Source organism: Lichenostomus cassidix, chromosome 9 (assembly GCF_008360975.1).
Source record: "Lichenostomus cassidix isolate B80296 chromosome 9, HeHo_3.0, whole genome shotgun sequence".
NCBI lineage: Eukaryota > Metazoa > Chordata > Aves > Passeriformes > Meliphagidae > Lichenostomus > Lichenostomus cassidix.
The window spans coordinates 8709012-8726279 of record NC_139490.1 but is presented as its reverse complement, the minus strand read 5'-3'; the positions used below and the strand labels follow the sequence as shown (position 1 = coordinate 8726279).

At 60.5% G+C, this 17268-nt stretch overlaps 3 protein-coding genes across 6 annotated transcripts; all 3 read left to right on the top strand.

The window, feature by feature from the left end:
* Positions 1-1353: 1353 nt before the first annotated feature.
* On the top strand, positions 1354-6062 carry PRSS56 (serine protease 56). 2 transcript variants are annotated; one of them, XM_085069259.1, is made up of 14 exons: positions 1354-1470; positions 1786-1975; positions 2076-2184; positions 2265-2424; positions 2565-2707; positions 2845-3004; positions 3080-3268; positions 3361-3522; positions 3670-3733; positions 3944-4106; positions 4496-4640; positions 4773-4856; positions 5103-5209; positions 5338-5963. In XM_085069259.1, the coding sequence occupies exons 1-14, from the start codon at positions 1464-1466 to the stop codon at positions 5509-5511; spliced, it is 1857 nt and encodes a 618-aa protein (XP_084925385.1). In that variant the 5' UTR covers positions 1354-1463; the 3' UTR covers positions 5512-5963. The 2 variants fall into 2 exon arrangements, with proteins under 2 accessions (XP_084925385.1, XP_084925384.1); XM_085069258.1 differs by having other exon boundaries at positions 5103-6062.
* Positions 6063-6480: 418 nt separating this feature from the next.
* Positions 6481-10574, top strand: CHRND (cholinergic receptor nicotinic delta subunit). Its single transcript, XM_085069260.1, has 12 exons — positions 6481-6632; positions 7318-7463; positions 7638-7682; positions 7773-7882; positions 7998-8153; positions 8366-8481; positions 8729-8929; positions 9282-9393; positions 9517-9631; positions 9824-10025; positions 10108-10226; positions 10306-10574. The coding sequence occupies exons 1-12, from the start codon at positions 6581-6583 to the stop codon at positions 10486-10488; spliced, it is 1557 nt and encodes a 518-aa protein (XP_084925386.1). The 5' UTR covers positions 6481-6580; the 3' UTR covers positions 10489-10574.
* An 891-nt stretch (positions 10575-11465) lies between these two features.
* CHRNG (cholinergic receptor nicotinic gamma subunit) lies at positions 11466-15895 on the top strand. 3 transcript variants are annotated; one of them, XM_085069263.1, is made up of 12 exons: positions 11466-11591; positions 11983-12122; positions 12224-12268; positions 12453-12562; positions 12658-12813; positions 13026-13123; positions 13898-14101; positions 14389-14503; positions 14690-14804; positions 15110-15314; positions 15417-15550; positions 15621-15895. In XM_085069263.1, exons 1-12 carry the CDS (start codon positions 11549-11551, stop codon positions 15786-15788), a joined length of 1533 nt encoding a protein of 510 aa, XP_084925389.1. In that variant the 5' UTR covers positions 11466-11548; the 3' UTR covers positions 15789-15895. The 3 variants fall into 3 exon arrangements, with proteins under 3 accessions (XP_084925389.1, XP_084925391.1, XP_084925392.1); XM_085069265.1 differs by lacking the exon at positions 12224-12268; XM_085069266.1 differs by lacking the exon at positions 12658-12813.
* The last annotated feature ends 1373 nt before the right edge of the window (positions 15896-17268 follow it).

Below are 17268 nucleotides of genomic sequence, written 5' to 3'. Positions count from 1 at the left end.
GAGCGCGTTGCTGGCACTGGAGCGGGCGCTGTCCGAGCAGCAGCGGCAGCGGGGGGCCTGCGGGCTCTGTGCCCCCTGCCTCTTCCCACCCTGTACCAACATCACCAGCCGCTGCCCACGTGAGTCATGACCCCGTTACCCCCACTGCCCTGTCCCCAGGAGACCCTACCCAAACAGAGCCCAGGATCCCCAGCCAAACATAGCTCAGGGGTCCTATCCAAACACCATCCCATGCCCAGAAGACCCTACCAAAACCTCCATGCTTGGAGACTCACCCAAATATTTATTTGGATGCCTACGAAAGCATCACCTCATCCCCTAGAAATCCTATCAAAATGACACCTCAAAACCCTACCCGAACCATACTCTTCCCCTACAGGCTTAACCTACAGTCTTTTATCAAAGCAGTGCCCAGACTCCTGAAACATATCCCTAACTGGTAGAGACCAAGCCCAATCAGTTCCCATCTTATCTAGATTTTACTCAGTCTCCTGGAACTCTATCCAAATAATCACCTGATCCCATATGAACTTTTCGATATTCACCCCAAAAACATGCCCCAGTACCCAGAAGACCCTACCAATCCATGCTGACTCCACAGCCTATCATGCCCCCTTCCCAGCCACCCCAAAGAAGGGTCTGGGGTGGCCTGGGCAGAGGAGCACCGGGAGGACAGAGTGATGCCCACAGCCCTGCTGTCTTTACAGCGCCAGCCGTGCCCCCCACCATGCCCCCCAGCTGCCAGGCCCTGCTGGATGCCCAGGCACTGCCCGAGCTGCCCCAGCGCAACTGGGCACTGAGCCAGGCCTGTGCCCCCTACCAGCGCCTGTGCCCACCTGAGGGGGCTCTGCACACCTGCACCCCACTGAGCGCCCAGCTCTGCCGCCACCGCCTCCAGGAGTGCCGTGAGTGAGCACCCGCACCCCCCGGCTCCTCCCAGGGATGGGAGACCCTACAATAACAAATGGGGTATCCCTTGGGGAAGCTTGGAAGGATTATGGGGTGTTGGGGTGGGCAGAGGGCGATGTGATGGAGTGGGGAGATGATGGAAGTGGGGGTATTGATAGAGTGATGGGGATCTCTGGTGGTATGGAAGGTTGGGAGAGACAGAGGGATCTGGGAAGACAATTGTAGATTTGGGGGATGGAGGCATTTGGAGCAATGAGCAAATTGTGCTGGGATGGGACCTTGAGGGTCTATGGACGATCTGGGATGGCAGAAGTGGGCAAGGGGAGATTGGGGACACTGAGTCACTAGGGGTGACGAGCACTCCCTGGGGTGGTACAGAGGTGTTTGTTCTGGATGATGGGGGTGGGGGGGCACTGAAAGGAACTGGGGGGAATTGAGGACAGCAGGGCTGTGGTGGTGACATCGGGGGGAAGTGTCCCCACATGTCATGACAGCCTGTCCCTACAGAGGCGGTGGTCGCAGCCGCGGGTCCTGACGCAGCAGCGGAGGCGGCAATGCCAGGTGAGCCGGGGCGGCCCCGCCGTGCCCACGCCACCCCCCCACCACGCCGGCGGGCGCTCCCGGGCCCCGGCTGCCTGCTGGGCCGGGGGGCAGAGGTTAGCGTCGGCAGCTGCCGGGCTGCGGGGTGCCCCCGGCCCTCCGCCCGCTCGCCTCCGTGAGCACGATGAGGCTTGACAGCGCGCCCGACGCGCCTCATCTCCCGCCAGCCCCTCCACCTGCCACGGCCATCCCCGGCCACCCGTGCCCACCTGGGAGAGGAGGTGTCCCAGCAGCAGGCCTGCAGGACGTCCCGCTCACCCCGACTTTGTCCCCCAGGGAGCTGTGGGCGCCGCGGGGGCCCAGAAACCAACGCCACGGCCCCCCGAGGACGGATCATGGGCGGCAGCGTGGCCCCGCGGGGCGCCTGGCCCTGGCTGGTGTCGGTGCGGCTGCACGGGGAGCTGATGTGCGGAGGGGTGCTGGTGGGGCGCTCCTGGGTGCTCACCGCGGCACACTGCTTTGGCGGGTACGGTGCGGGCACGGCCGTGCAGGGATGACGTCCCTGCAGAGGGGCGCACGGCGTGGCACCCTATCACCCCTGTAACTGGCTGCCCCCACCCCGCCAGGAACCGGAACGAGCTGGCGTGGACAGTGGTGGTGGGCGACCACGAGCTGGACAAGCCGGGAGCGGGCAAGCGGGCAGTGCCCGTCCGGCGCATTCTGCCTCACCCTAAGGTCGGTGGAGGTGGGCACCACCCTCACCTCCGGGCGCATGCCCCAGTGCGCCCCACTGACACCCCCACATCTCCTTCCAGTTTAACCCCAAGACCTTTCACGGGGACCTGGCGCTGCTGGAGCTGGCGATGCCGCTGGCCCCGTCACCCACCGTCAGCCCCGTGTGCCTTCCCAGTGGCCCCGCGGAGCCCAGCCCCGGCACCCCCTGCTACATCGCGGGCTGGGGCTCCCTCTACGAAGGTAAGAGACACCGTGGGGTGTTCTCCTCTGTGCTCTCTCTGGTGCCCAGTCCCAGCGCACCGAGGCAGGGCAGGAGGGGTGCAAAAGAGAAGGAGATGTCCGGGCACAAGGGACCCTGTAACGAGTGCCTTGCCTGGCAGAGGGACCGGCAGCCGACGTGGTGATGGAGGCGCAGGTGCCCCTGCTCAGCCAGGAGACGTGCCGGGGTGCCCTGGGCAAGGATCTGCTCACCAGTGCCATGTTCTGTGCTGGGTATTTGTCTGGAGGCATTGACTCCTGCCAGGTAACACCAAGCCTGAGGGACTGCCAGCACCCTACTTCAAAAATCCTCCGTGGCACTCAGTACTGGGCGCGTACCCCAGCCCATCAGCGTGGTTGGGCTCCCAGCCCAGCCCAAATGAACGGGCATTTCCCCTGCAGGGCGACTCAGGGGGCCCGCTGGCGTGCCAGGACCCTACTTCGCACCACTTTGTCCTCTACGGTATCACCTCGTGGGGTGATGGCTGTGGTGAGCGGGGCAAACCAGGAGTCTACACCCGTGTCACTGCCTTCACGGACTGGCTGAGTGTCCAGATGGACCGTGAGTGCACCGCGGGGGGGACAGAGATGCCCCAGGGGGTTTTCAGCACTCATGGCAGCGCCGGTTCCCTCGCAGCTGTCCCTGGCAGACGAGAACCAAGCTGCTTCGACCTGCTGGCCCTGGCGCAGCTGCCCCCGGAGCAGCAGTCCCCAGAGCGTGCCCGTCTCTGTGCTTTCTACACCGGGTCCTGCCGGGCACCCCAGGGCCGGGCCACCTGTGCCCGCCTGGCCGAGGAGACCTGCCATGCCAGGACGAGACAGTGTGGTGAGCTGGGGGTCATGACAGGGCTGCGGTGTGGGGAGGGACCCCATTTCTGGCTTCGGGTCAGGGCCACATCTCTCCCTCTATGCCCACAGAGCTGCATTCCTATGCCCAGACCTTGGTGGATCTCCTGCGCAAGGCTGGGGACTTCATCCAAAATCAGTTTGATTTCTCCTTCCTCACCCGCACTCTGCCCCAGCTCTTGGGCAAGATCTACGGGCACTTCTTCCCTCCCCGTGTCCGCAGGGATGCTCCAGGTACTCTCCCAGGCTGGACCACCCCATGCCCTTTGGGGTCACATCAGCCTCCGCTATGCTGGTGGTTGGAGCATCAGCAGCCTACCCTGGCACCCCAATGGGGCTCCTCTAACCCTTATCTCTCCTGTCCTTTTCTTGGCCCCACAGACCTGGCTGTGGCAGGGAGCTACTCCAGCCCCACAACAGAGGGACCCCAGAGACTCCCCAGCAGGTGAGGCGTGGTGGGCTGGGGGGACAAGGAGCTAAAGGGGTTGGGGAGGTGGTCCAGATGCTGGTGGGCACTGACATGCCTTTTTGGGGACAGCCTGAAGCATTGGGGTCCTGTTCCTGCTGCAACCAGGGCACCCCCTCAAGCATGCCCAAGTGGGGTACAAACGGTGGCACTGCCCACCCAGCCTGAGCTCACTCATTGTGCTTCCAGGTGGGGCGACAGACAGCTGCCCCCCTTTGCGGAGCTCTTTGGGGCAGTGGGACCCCAGTTGCAGGACTGGGTGGAGGCCTTGAAGACCATGGCAAGGGGCAGCCACCTGGTGCCAACACCAGACAGGGAGCAGCTCCCTGGGGAGACGCAGCTCTTCCTGCAGGTATGTGGGGAGGGACAGGCTGGGGGACCCCCTGTCCTCTTGCGACTATGCCACCAGGGACCAAACCCCTTCAGTTCCCCTGTGTCCCCTCCTGACATCCCCTGGATCCATTGTCCTCTGTGCAGCCACAGAAGTGGCATCTCTCACTTTGCCACCACTGAGGGGGGCATCTCACCCTCCCCAGCTGAAACCAGTGCTCCCAGTCCAGCCAGTGCAGAGTCAGCCATGGGTCTGACCCCACACATCCAAAAAGCAGTTGCATGTCTCCAATGCCCTGTCTGACACCAACCCATCCATGCCCTGCACTCTGCCACCATGCACCTAGCTGTGCCTGTGGGTGTCCTGTGGGTGCCCTATCACTCATCCTGTCCCCTTCTTCCCTTCATCAGGGTGAGGATGTGGTGGAAGAGATGGTGGGACAAGGACGAGCCTTTCTCACCCAGCTGCGGACAGAGTTGGATCTCGGCACCACTCTGGAAACCATGGAGCCACGATGGGCATCTGGAGAGCTGGCAGAGACCCCGGTGCCAAGCCGTAAGCCCAATGAGCCTGGAGGGGCTGGGTGCAGTGGGGCAGTGGGGTGTCCATCTGCCAGATGGCTCTGTACTTGGGCAGTGTCCCCCAGCCACATCCTTGCCGGGGGTTTCACACCTCTCTTGGTGGCAGGGCCTGCACCGAGGGAGAAACGGGAACTGGTGCCCACGGAGATGCCCAGGGTGCAGGAGGAGGAGGAGGCAGGTGCGGGCAGAGGTAAGCTCCCACAGACCCTATGGAGTATCACTACGGGGACAGTGACAAGTCCAGCCTTGCACCCTTGTCCCGAGGCTGTCCCATTTCAGTGGGACAGTCTTCGGCTATATTGCCCCCTCTGCCCATGCTCCCCTCGTGTCCCCTGAGCAAGGGTGCTCCTCCCTGGGGTGGGCAGCAGCATGGTGCTCCCACGACTGACCCCTGATGTCCCCTCCATGTCTCTCCTGCCTATCCCCGGGGCCACAGCCTGCCCTGGCCTCAACGAGTCGGCGGTGCGGGTGGGCGCTGTGCGGGAGCTCTACGCCTGGGTGCTGCGAGTGCCTGCGACAGACCTGGCCATGACCTTCCAGGAGGTGAGCACCTCATCCAGCCACTCCAAGCCACACACCCTGGCAGCTAGGCAGTGCCACCCCCCAGCATACCACTGTCCCACTCTGCCCCTGGCTCCCCTGGGACTCACAGTGCTGTCATCTCCCCGCAGATCCTGGTGGACTTGGGCTCCAAAAACACCAAGGGACTGTATCGGGCACAGGTTCGGGCCACTGTAGGGGGCCGCCCCACAGCCTTCACTGGCCTCGTGGGGCTGGAGAGTGACTCGCTGGCCCGCAGCATGCCTGGCCTCGTCGCTGTGGCACTCGAAGCGCTGAAAACCTAGTGATGCCCCTGGGGCACCGTGCCTGCATGGGTAGAGAGCACTGGGTCAGGTGTCTCTTATGTCCTTCAAACACATTCCATTCCCTACCTTAGGCTCTTCCACCCTTTTGTCCCCAGTTGTACCTCAATCTCTCTTCCCACCAGCACTTCCTTACTTCCCCAGGGCAATGGGGCCCTGGTGGGTACCTGAAGCATCTCAGCCAGGAATCACAGTCCTCCTCTCCCCTGGGACCCCCACCTTGGCCAGCCCACCCTCACCCCATCTTTTCCAGAGGCACCTGACCTGTTATTTATTTGTACAGAGAAGGTTTATTTTTCAATAAAGAAGGGTTCTATTTTCCAGTAGCTGGTGAGTGTGAAGCGAGTGCTGTGCCATGCAGTGCTGGCAAAGTGGGTGACAGTGCAGGGACTTTCCAGGGGGGACATGACACCCCATGGCATCCTCCCTTCCCATCTCCCCTGTACTCTGAAGTGATGCCCCCAGCCTTGGTTCCTGCTGTTCCAGCCTGGCACAGACTCCCCAGCCCCCTCCCCAGGGGTCAGGGTGTCAACACCCCTCCTGCCCACACAGCACCCACAGCATAGCACTGGTGCTCACCCCACTGACACCCCATCAGGGAGCCACATGAAACGTCGTGATGCAGGGGCCGAGCATGCCCTAGGTCAGTGGTGGGTGGCAGGGTGGTGACTGGGTATCAGTGGGTGCCCTGGGGACCCTGCCATGGGGAGCCTGCCCCTCCGAGCAGAGTCACAGGTACTGCTGAGCGGCAGGGAAGGGACAGCTCCTCCCTGTGCCCAGAAGTGGCCATGCTGGGGTGCCCAGGCTCAGGGTGATGGGCTAACACCCATGGGGCCGGCAAGACCAGCTGTGCCTGTCCATCTTGCCTTCCCTGCATGTGGAGGTGCCGGAATACAGGGGTGGGAGCGGCTCTCTTGTGCCGGTACCCTTCCCCCGCGGCACCTGGCACCATCCATCTCCCCCTCCATCCGGCAGCCGGACATCCGCTCAGCTGGGCCAGGCGGGGAGGCAGCCAGGGCCTGGCACGGCGTAAGGCCACCACGGGCACCGCATGGGGAACCTGCTGCAGCAGCTGGCCCTGCTCGGGGCACTGATGCTGTCGGGTGAGCGGGGTCTGGGGCATGGGTGCCCTGTTGTTCTGCTGCATGGGGTGCCCATGGGGTTATGGGCCCCCTGGGTGGGGTTGGTGGGGGATGATGGTGGCAGGGTCCAAACTGGGCACCAGGGTCCCCAGGGCTGCTTTTTGGGTATTACCTGGCAGAGTCCGTTCACTGTGTGTCCCTTGTGCTTCTTTCCTGATTGTGCCACCCAGACCCATGTCCCTGCCAGGGCTATATGATGTCAGTGCACAGTGTCACTGCATCTGTGTGTCCCTGTGAGTGCCTGTCTGTGCCAAATCTGTGACCACGCAGCCCTGCATGCACTGGGTCCACATCCATGAGTCCATGTGTGTTCTGTGTATGCAGCTACCTGTGTACAAAGTTCCACTGTGTCTGTACCCAAGTGTCTCATGTGTGTGTCCCTCTCTGTGCTGGGTGCATATCTCTGTCCCTCTGTGTCTGTGCCCACGTCCTTGTCCTGTGACCATGTGTGACTACATGCTCCTGCATGCCTGTCATTCCTGCATGTCCATGTCTGTTCTCCTGTGCAGCACAGACACGCAGTGTGCTGGCCTGTTCCTTTCCCCTATATTTTTATACCACCCTACCCTTGCTGAGAATCCCTAGGGGCTGGCACTGGGCCCAGTAACCCGTGTGCCCCCTGGTTTGGCTGACCCCACACCCCCAGGTGGGCTCTGCGTGAACCACGAGGAGCGGCTCATCAACTACCTGTTCAAGGAGAAGGGCTATGACAAAGAACTGCGCCCTGTGGTCTCCACTGATGAGGTTGTGGATGTCTACCTGGCCCTTACTCTCTCCAACCTCATCTCACTGGTGAGCCCCAGTGGACAGGGTTCTGTGGGGTGCCCCCCAGCCATGCCTCACCCTGCAGGGCTGGCTGGGAAGGGGGAGCCCTGAGGCTCCTGCTCCAACCCTGGCTGGTGAAGGTTGGGGATCCTGGGCTGGGGTTATACTATGGCATCTCAGTACCCTACATTGCTGTTGCAGAAAGAGGTGGACGAGACACTCACCACCAACGTATGGCTCGAGCATGTGAGTAGGGACAGGTGTCACAGCATCAGTTGTGCTACCATGGGGTGGCCCAGTGTGGTGAGGGGGTGACCTGGGGATCCTCCCCTCCAGGGCTGGACCGATTACCGCCTGCAGTGGAACAAGTCTGAGTTTGGGGACATCGAGGTGCTCCGCCTGCCGCCAGACATGCTGTGGCTGCCTGAGATAGTCCTGGAGAACAAGTGAGCTGTGCCTCTGTTTCCACTCCCAAAACTTCTGAACTGTTCCCAGTGCATGCCCAGGGCTCCCCTGGCCCCTTCCCAGCCCTGCCATCACCTTGTCTCCCTCCTGGCACAGCAATGATGGGCTCTTCGAGGTCGCTTACTACTGCAATGTCCTCATCTATGACTCGGGCTACGTCTACTGGCTGCCACCAGCCATCTTCCGCACCACCTGCCTCATCAATGTCAACTTCTTCCCCTTTGACTGGCAGAACTGCTCCCTCAGATTCAGGTGCCAGGTGGCTGGGTCAGGGCAGCAGGATAGGCATCCCGTCCCCCCTGCGGTGCCTGCTGTCACCAGCTCCTCTCCTTGCTGTTGGCACACAGCAAGGTGGGGGTCTGCAGGTGATCTGGTGGCCCAAGTCCATCAAGCTGGAGGTCAGGGTGGGTTGGGTGGTGGGTGCCCACAGATCCTCACTGTCTGTCCCCCCGGCTGTGGTCCAGGTCGCTGGCTTACAGTGCCCTGGAGATCAACATGCACTTGAAGACAGACACTGACCCAGACACAGAGAGGTCTTACCCAGTGGAGTGGATCATCATTGACCCTGAAGGCTTCACAGGTAATGCTGGTGCTTTCCACCACATCCTATGCCAGTGGGACACCCTGTAAAGGGCAGGGAAGCACTCTGGAGTGGGGGTACCCTGCCATGGAGAAACCCCAGTAACCAGGACTTTGGTACCCTGGCACTCATCCCACCTTGGAATGCTACCCACACCCCAAGTGGGGAGACTGGTGCTAGTGGGGCTGGTGAGGATGGTCATGGCAGGTGTCCCCCATGCTGTGTGCTGTCCCCTGTGCCCTGGCAGAGAATGGGGAATGGGAAATCATCCACCGCCCAGCCCGCAAGAACGTCTACCCTGACATTCCCCCGGACACCAGTGAGCACCAGGACATCACTTTCTACCTCATCATCAAGCGCAAGCCGCTCTTCTATGTCATCAACATTGTCATACCCTGCATCCTCATCGCCTTCATGGTCATCCTTGTCTTTTACCTGCCTGCTGACAGTGAGTGAGCCCTGTGGCATGTGTGCCAGGAATGGGAGTCACATCCGTGTGTCACCTCTGTGTCCCACACCTGTACCAGGTCCTGGTTTTTGCATGGCAAAACCCTAATGCCCAACATGAGGACATCCTGGAACTGGGATATCCCCATGCAGGACACCATCACCCCAGCCAGGCATCCTGGCAAAGGTGCACTTGGGCACAGGATATCCCATGTGGGACCCTGGGGTACTCCCATAACAGAAAACCCCTATATTGCACTGTATGATGGGATGCTGGAAAGGCAACCCTAGCACTGGGGACACTGGGAAAGGTGCCTGGGGTAGGGTTTGCTCTGAGCTCACCTGTTCTCCAGGTGGTGAGAAGATGACCCTGGTAATCTCAGTGCTTCTGGCCCAGTCTGTCTTTCTCCTGCTGATCTCCCAGCGCCTGCCTGCCACTTCCCACGCCATCCCCCTCATTGGCAAGTGAGTCCTGGGCACTGCTGCGTGCAGTGGTGACATTGTGGAATCGCTGTGGTGCCAGAGGACAGCTCTGCCTGTGCTCAGCCCCTGTGGCAATGCCGACTCCAAGACCATGCTCCCTACCAGGTATCTGCTTTTTATCATGCTTCTGGTGACGGCCGTGGTGATCATCTGTGTCGTGGTCCTCAACTTCCACTTCCGCACCCCCAGCACCCACGTCATGTCTGATTGGGTCAAAGAGGTGCGTGGGGTGTGGGCTGGGGTGGGTGCCCTGGTGGGTACATGGGTCACACTGTGCCCCACGGAGGGCATGAGATGGCACAGCCCTGGCATTGCATCTGTGCCACATAGAGTTTGTGGGCAGAAAGTGGGGACAAGGTGGTGACACACTGGGGAGGTGGCCAAGGGACATCACACCCACTGTTTGTCCCAGGTCTTCCTGGAGAGCCTGCCCCGGCTGCTGGGCATGACACAGCCATCCGAGAGCCCGGCGAGTGCCCCGTGCATCCGGCGCTGCAGCTCTGCCGGCTACATCGCCAAGGCGGAGGAATATTTCAGCGTCAAGTCCCGCAGCGAGCTCATGTTCGAGAAGCAGTCGGAGCGGCACGGGCTGACCAGCCGTGTCACCCCTGCTCGTGAGCTGCAGCCACTCCATGGGAACATGGGGAAGGGTGGCAGCCCTTTGGAGCCCATCTCACAGTCCCCCTTTGTCCCCAGGTTTAACACCACTGGGCATGGACTCGGGTGAGGAGCAGCCCTACGAGCACATCAAACCCGTCATTGATGATGCCAACTACATTGTCAAGCACATGAGGGATGAAAACAGCTACAATGAGGTGGGGCCATGGGCATGGGGAGGGCAGAGGGGGCTCCCTGTGCCTACTGTGCCCCCACACTTCCTGGCTCCCTTCCCAGGAGATTGACAATTGGAACCGCGTTGCCCGGACCCTGGACCGCCTGTGCCTCTTCCTCATCACCCCCACGCTGGTGGTGGGCACCCTCTGGATCTTCCTCATGGGCATCTACAACCACCCACCACCACTGCCCTTTGCTGGAGACCCCTACGACTACCGGGAGGAGAACAAGCGCTTCATCTAGGGGGAGATTGGGGGCCCCATGTGCCAGCCTCTCCCCCACCTGTCTTGGTTTGGGAAAATAAAGCTGGGTACTTCTTGCCATGGGGACTGACCTGGTGGCTGCTCTTGGTGTCCCCTGCTGGGCACGATGCCCAGCCTGAGCACTGTGTGTGCTGGGGATGGTGATGCTCACCCAGGGAATGGGTGGTGTTGGGTGTCCTGAGCATGGTGGACCTCATCTGTGGCTGGAAGGAGTGATTTTCAGAGGGGAGGTGGTGGTACCAGCCCTGCTACCCCTGCGGGCTGAGCATCCGGGGCAGGATGGGCTGGGGAATCTCCCAGCATGGCACCATCCCCTGCAGACCCACTGCAGTGCCCACATTTCTGCCCTGCCCCCGTGATCCCCCAGCCAGATCCATAGTGTTCCCCCAGAACACCCAATCCCACAGTGCAGGGCTGGGGGCCCAGAGAGGTGTTTCCTTCCCTGGCTCAGCAGTGGGATGCCAGGGCTCTGGTTTCAGGGGACACAGCTGACGTTCCCCCTCCGGCAGTGGCCCCGGACAGCTGTCACATCCTCTCCACTGAGCCAGGAATCTCACCACACCCCCATCCTCCCCTCCCCTACACAGCGGCCAGAAGGATTTGAATCCCCGGGGAGGCATCACTTCCCAGACTGCTGTGGTGGGACTGTCCCTTCCCCACCCCATATTTTGGGTGCAGCCATTGCTATGGCAGGGATAGGACGTGCTGGCGGGGGGCATCCCTTTTCCATAACTATGGGCACCTGCACACCGCGAGGAGATGCATCCCTTTGTGGGAGACATAGGGAACCCAAGGCACGGAGCCCTTTTTGTCCCTTGTCCCAATTCCAACCCCTCCAAAATGCCAGAGGAGCTTCCCAGCAAACTGGCCTCACTCCACCGACAGGGGAAGTGGGTGGTCACCCGTCCCTCCCGGGCCCCCCTGGCTGTTGGGAACAGCTGACAGTGGCAGGGGACAGCTGTCCTGTCCCAGCGGGCGCCAGGCCCAGAAGACGTCGGTGCAGGGAGCTGAGTGGAGCCCCTGTGCCCCACGGCACCACCATGCGCGGCCACAGCCTCTTCCTTGTCCTCTGCGCCCTGGCAGGTAAGATCTGCCCACCCAGGGAGAGGTCTGGGGGGCACCTGGCCACCCCCACCTTTGCACTTGGGGTTTTGTCACCCCTGGAGTACAGCACCAGGCACTGCCCCACCGGGCTGTCCCTGTGCTGGCAGCCCACTGTCCCTGTGCCCTGGAGAGGTCCCCGGGTGAGCAGGGTGAGGGCGTGGGGGGACAGGACACACCCTCTGCTTGCGTGCAGGGCTCTGATGGGACTGTCAGGGTCACGAAGAGGGCACACACCCGCAGGGACACACACCTGGGCATCCCCGCCCCATGCACACCCTGTGCCTCACTTCTCAACGTATTAAGTCTTGGGGGCATCAGTGACCCCACTATCCCCACCCCGGGCTGTCCCCATGGCATGTGCCTTCTGCAGGTGTGAGCTGCAGGAACCAGGAGGAGAAGCTGTTCCAGGACCTCATGTCCAACTACAACAGGCAACTGCGTCCAGCCCTGCGGGGAGATGAGATCATCGACGTCTCCCTCAAGCTCACCCTCACCAACCTCATCTCCCTGGTGAGACACCCCCAGCTATCCCCAGTGGGACAGAATTTGCCCCCACATGTGGGGCAGCAGGCACCTCACTAAAGCCATCTCCCTCCTTCCTTCCCTGGCAGAATGAACGGGAGGAGACCCTCACCACCAATGTCTGGATTGAGATGGTGAGACCTCTCCCCTCCAGGCAGGACAGGGTGGCACCCCATGGGAGCTGGCACTGTAACCTGCACCCTCTTTTGTGGGCACCCCCAACTGAGCCCCTTTTGTGGGCAGCATAGCACAGGCAGCTCACAATCTCCTTTGTCTTGTGGAGCTCCATGACCCCTCCTCCTTCTCTCTTTCTCCCAGCAATGGTCTGATTATCGCCTGCGCTGGGATCCTGAGGAATACGACAACATACAGCTGCTGCGGTTGCCCTCCACCATGGTCTGGCTGCCGGACATTGTCCTGGAGAACAAGTAGGTGACAGGGCAGTGGGGACATGTTCCCTCATAGGGCTGGCAGCTGCCCTCCCAGGCACAGTTTGAGGCTGAGCCCACCCTTTCCTCCCCAGCATCGACGGGACATTCGAAATCACCCTCTACACCAACGTGCTGGTGTCCCCTGATGGCAGCATCTACTGGCTGCCCCCCGCCATCTACCGCAGTGTCTGCGTCATCCACGTCACCTACTTCCCCTTCGACTGGCAGAACTGCACCATGGTCTTTCAGTGAGCATGGGCACCATGGCAGCTCCCCCTGGGACCCGGGGATTAGCATGGGATGCCCACCTTTGCCCCTGGGCAGATAAGTGCCACCTACCTGTCCCCTGCCACTTGGCAGGAGGCACTGTGAACAAGCCAAGCACCTCAAAGCAGAGCTGGAACTTTGCTCATCCAGCCTGCTGCATGCCAGCCTGTGCCACCACCTCATCCCTCCCCAGGTCCCAGACATACAGTGCCAATGAAATCAACCTGCTGCTGACAGTGGAGGAAGGCCAGACTGTGGAGTGGATCTCCATCGACCCCGAGGCTTTCACAGGTAACACTGCAGCCACACCCACGGCAAAAGAGTGTCCCACCACAGGGGACATCCAACAGGTCTGCTGCTACACTGGTGGCTGCCAAAAGCAGGGCTGCAGGGACTATTAGCAGCTCCCACCATTACATGGGCACTTAAGTTATTAGTGGAAGCGGGAGTGTAGGAGAGATTTGTTTTTCTAACCCCCCCTGCTCAGGGCTCTCGCTGCCTGGCAGCCGCTCCCGGAGAGCACCGCTCCTGCAAGCTTGATTGATGCTGGGAACGTAGCTGTCATGGCCAAACAATGACGTTTTCCATCACATTTTAATTGCATATTGAAGGAACAAAATGCTTTTCGGGCAGTGAGATTTATTTTTTCATTACCGGCCTGAGTTGCGATCTTGACTGGGAAAAAATCTATCGCTCCTGCGGAGAGCAGGGGAGAGCAGTGTGCTGTCACCCAGTGTCATGCTTGGCTTCCTTCTGTGGCACTGTAGAAATGGGGAGATGGGGGGACCCCAGCCCCACAGCTGTAGCCAGGGAGCCCCCCAGGGGCTCAAGGTGCCCCATTTGTGCCCAGCTGGCCATCCAACTGCTTTTTGGGGTATTTTGCCAGGCACCACAGCACGTTCCACCGTGCTCATCTCCCTCACAAGTGGCTCTAGCACTGTGCGCAGCCCTGTGGGGTACATGCCCATCACCAGTCGTCCCCTTCTCCCCTTCCCTGGACTGGGGGCTGGAGCCCCAGTGCCCCCATGGGGACAGTGGGACTCAGGTGGCACCATTGCAATGCAGAGAATGGTGAATGGGCCATCAAGCACCGCCCTGCTCGCAAGATCATCAACTCGGAGCACTTCACCCCAGATGACATCCAGTACCAGCAGGTCATCTTCTACCTCATCATCCAGCGCAAGCCGCTCTTCTACATCATCAATATCATCGTGCCCTGTGTCCTCATCTCTGCCATGGGTGTGCTCGTCTACTTCCTGCCTGCCAAAGGTACACTGAGGCCATGCTCACTGTGTGTATGGGGATGTGCAAGGGCACAGCAACACTCTAGGAAGGGCTCCTTGTCCCCTGTGTACCTGGGGACACTCAGTGTCGACTCTCACCCCCTCCTGTGATATTTGGATGGGGGGGAGTGTGTAAATTTCTGGGTATCCCATAGTTAAAGCCTCAAGGCAGGACTTGTCTAACTCAGCTTTCAGGTGGGTTTTTTTGCCTGATGAGGGCAATGCCCACAGCACTGCTCTGTGCCAAACTCTGCCTTTCTTCCTCTTTGGCAGCGGGTGGGCAGAAATGCACTGTCTCCATCAATGTTCTCCTGGCCCAGACTGTCTTCCTCTTTCTCATTGCCCAGAAGGTGCCTGAGACCTCCCAGGCTGTGCCTCTCATCGGGAAGTAAGTGACACATGGGAATGGGGGTGCCAGCCCTGTTGTCACACTGTGTCAGCAGGGTGGGCTAACACTTGCCCGTGTTTCACTGCAAGTCACCAGCTTCCAGCCAGGGAGGACACTGAGATGGACCTTGCATGACTGTAGCTTGTGACCCAGCAGTCCCACTGAGGATCTGTGTCCTCTCCCCAGATACCTGACCTTCCTCATGGTGGTGACAGTGGTGATTGTGGTGAATGCTGTCATTGTCCTCAACGTCTCCCTGAGAACACCCAACACTCACTCCATGTCGCAGAGAGTACGCCAGGTACCTGCCATCCTCTCCCTACCCTTTATACAGGGAGAATGGGTTGGGTATCAAGGCCAGGTCCCTTGCAGAGCAAGGTGGCAGGCATGCCTTCATCTGAGTGCAAGTCCTGCCACAAAGAGAAGGCCCTCAGATGTCCCCAGTGGACAACACTGTGCCGCCAAGCCACTCCCAGTACAGAGGAGCAGCAGGTGCCAGCATCCCACACACCGTGCTCCAGGCAATGCCAGGGAAAATGGTTGCCCCCATTGGGTACCCTGGGAGGTGTGAGGGGGACAGATTCCCACAGGTGACGCTATGCCCAGGTGTTCCTGCACCTCCTGCCCCGTTACCTGGGCATGGCCATGCCAGAGGAGACCCCAGGGCCACCGCAAGCCATCCGCAGACGCAGCTCCCTGGGGCTCATGGTGAAAGCTGATGAGTACATGCTCTGGAAAGCCCGGACAGAGCTGCTCTTTGAGAAGCAGAAGGAAAGGGATGGGCTGATGAAAACTGTGCTGGAGAAGATCGGTGAGTGTCCCCAGAGGTTTGGCACCTCCCTGTGAAGTCGGGCTTTGTGCCAGGTGGCTGAGAGTTTGCTGGTGCCCACTGTGCTGACTCTGCTGCTCATAGGACGTGGTCTGGAGAGTGGCAGTGCCCAGGACTTCTGCCAGAGCTTGGAGGAGGCAGGTCCTGAGATCCGTGCCTGTGTGGATGCCTGCAACTACATCGCCAATGCCACACGGGAGCAGAACGACTTCAGCAGTGTGAGTTGGGGCTGGGGGGAGGAGGATTTGCATGGGGGGGCAGCCCTCACCCTTTTTGCACCACTGGCAGGAGAGCGACGAGTGGATCATGGTGGGACAGGTGATCGACCGCGTCTGCTTCTTCATCATGGCCTCTCTCTTCGTTTGTGGCACCATTGGCATCTTCCTCATGGCTCACTTCAACCAGGCACCTGCCCTGCCCTTCCCCGGGGACCCCAAGCTGTATCAGCCACAGTGATGCTCACAGGTGCCCACCAGCCCAGTGGTGGAGATGGGAGAACGGGGAACACAGGGTGCTCATGCTGTGCTGAACATGGAAATAAAGCCTGCAACAGTCTTGCAAGACTTCATGGCATCTCTACTTCATGCCCATCAGCCTTCGAGAGGCTGGATGTGCCACCTGTGCAGGCTAGCCACACACGTCTAAGCTGCAGTCCTGTGAGGTGAGACATGGGAGGGACTGGAGCAGAGTCAGACATCTAATGGCCATGCAGCAGCGCTGGCAGCAAGAGCTACATTATCCCACTGCAAATTTACAAATTCAAGCCCAGGACAAATGGGGACACTGGCAATCCTAGTTGTGGCAATGGGGCAAGAATCACAGCTACAGCTGCCCATTCTGGGGCAACAATGCAGCCATGGATGGAACTAGTGGTAGCTAATTCCTCCCTCCATTTATGCCTTTACTGTGGCTCCTGGGGACAGCTAAAGTGCTCTCCTTGATCCCTAGCAAGCAGCTTGATGTGGAAAGACTCTGGGCCATCAGGCACCCAAAGCCCCTCAGGGATGTGTGCCCCGTGGCATCCGTCCTGCTGGGAGCATCAGCACAACTCCCTCCCCCACCAGCCTTCCTTGCCCTATGGGATAATCTCTGTCAAGCACAGCCCCTTCCCCCCATCCCAGCAACGCTGCATCCCCCTGTGCCCCTCAGTGACCTCTGGGGCCCCCTGGCTTTGTCCCTGCTGGCAGGGAAGATGAGAGGGGTCAGCCTGGAAACAGTGGCAAGCAGCATCTGCTCCTCTATGATGCAGCTCATGCCACTTGCACCTGGCTCCAGGATGTGCATCAGCCCCACAGTCCCAGCACTGGCTGCCTCTGCTGCTGCTGGGACAAAACAAGTTACTGCCCGCAGCTGCCAGGGCACTGCCTGCAAGGGGTGAGGGCACTGCGGGCATGGATGGATGAGGGAAGAAAACACACAGCAGCTGAGACATCACTTCCTGGACGTCTGCAGCCTGGTCATGGCCCAGAACCACCCAGGGCTGTGCCAGTCTGCCCATGCTCTCTGCAAGGTGGCTTTTCCTGCCCTACCCCTGCGAGATGCGCAGGGCCCACAGCACCAGCACCGGGTGAATCTGGAGCTCCCAGCTGGCTCCTTGAAGGAACTGGGGATGGTGCTCCCCATTGCAGGCAGGGGTGCTTAGAGGACCTTGGCTGGGTCCTGCCCCTTGCCTGGGTCACCTCCCATGGCCTTGACCCAGGTGAGGTGACCAGGTCCTGGGGCACAGTACTCCTGGCCACAGTTTTGCTGATAAGTCATGACATTGCACAGCACTCCTGTCCTGCCACAGCAATGTCCTCTCAGTGGCTGAAGGGACAGACCCTCCTCATCCACTGTCCCCAGCCCTGTGAGAGCCAGGAGCTGCCATAAGCTGCCCAAACCAGAGCACCAGGCACGTCCACAGCCCCCAGGCTCTATGCCCCCAAGAAGATGGATG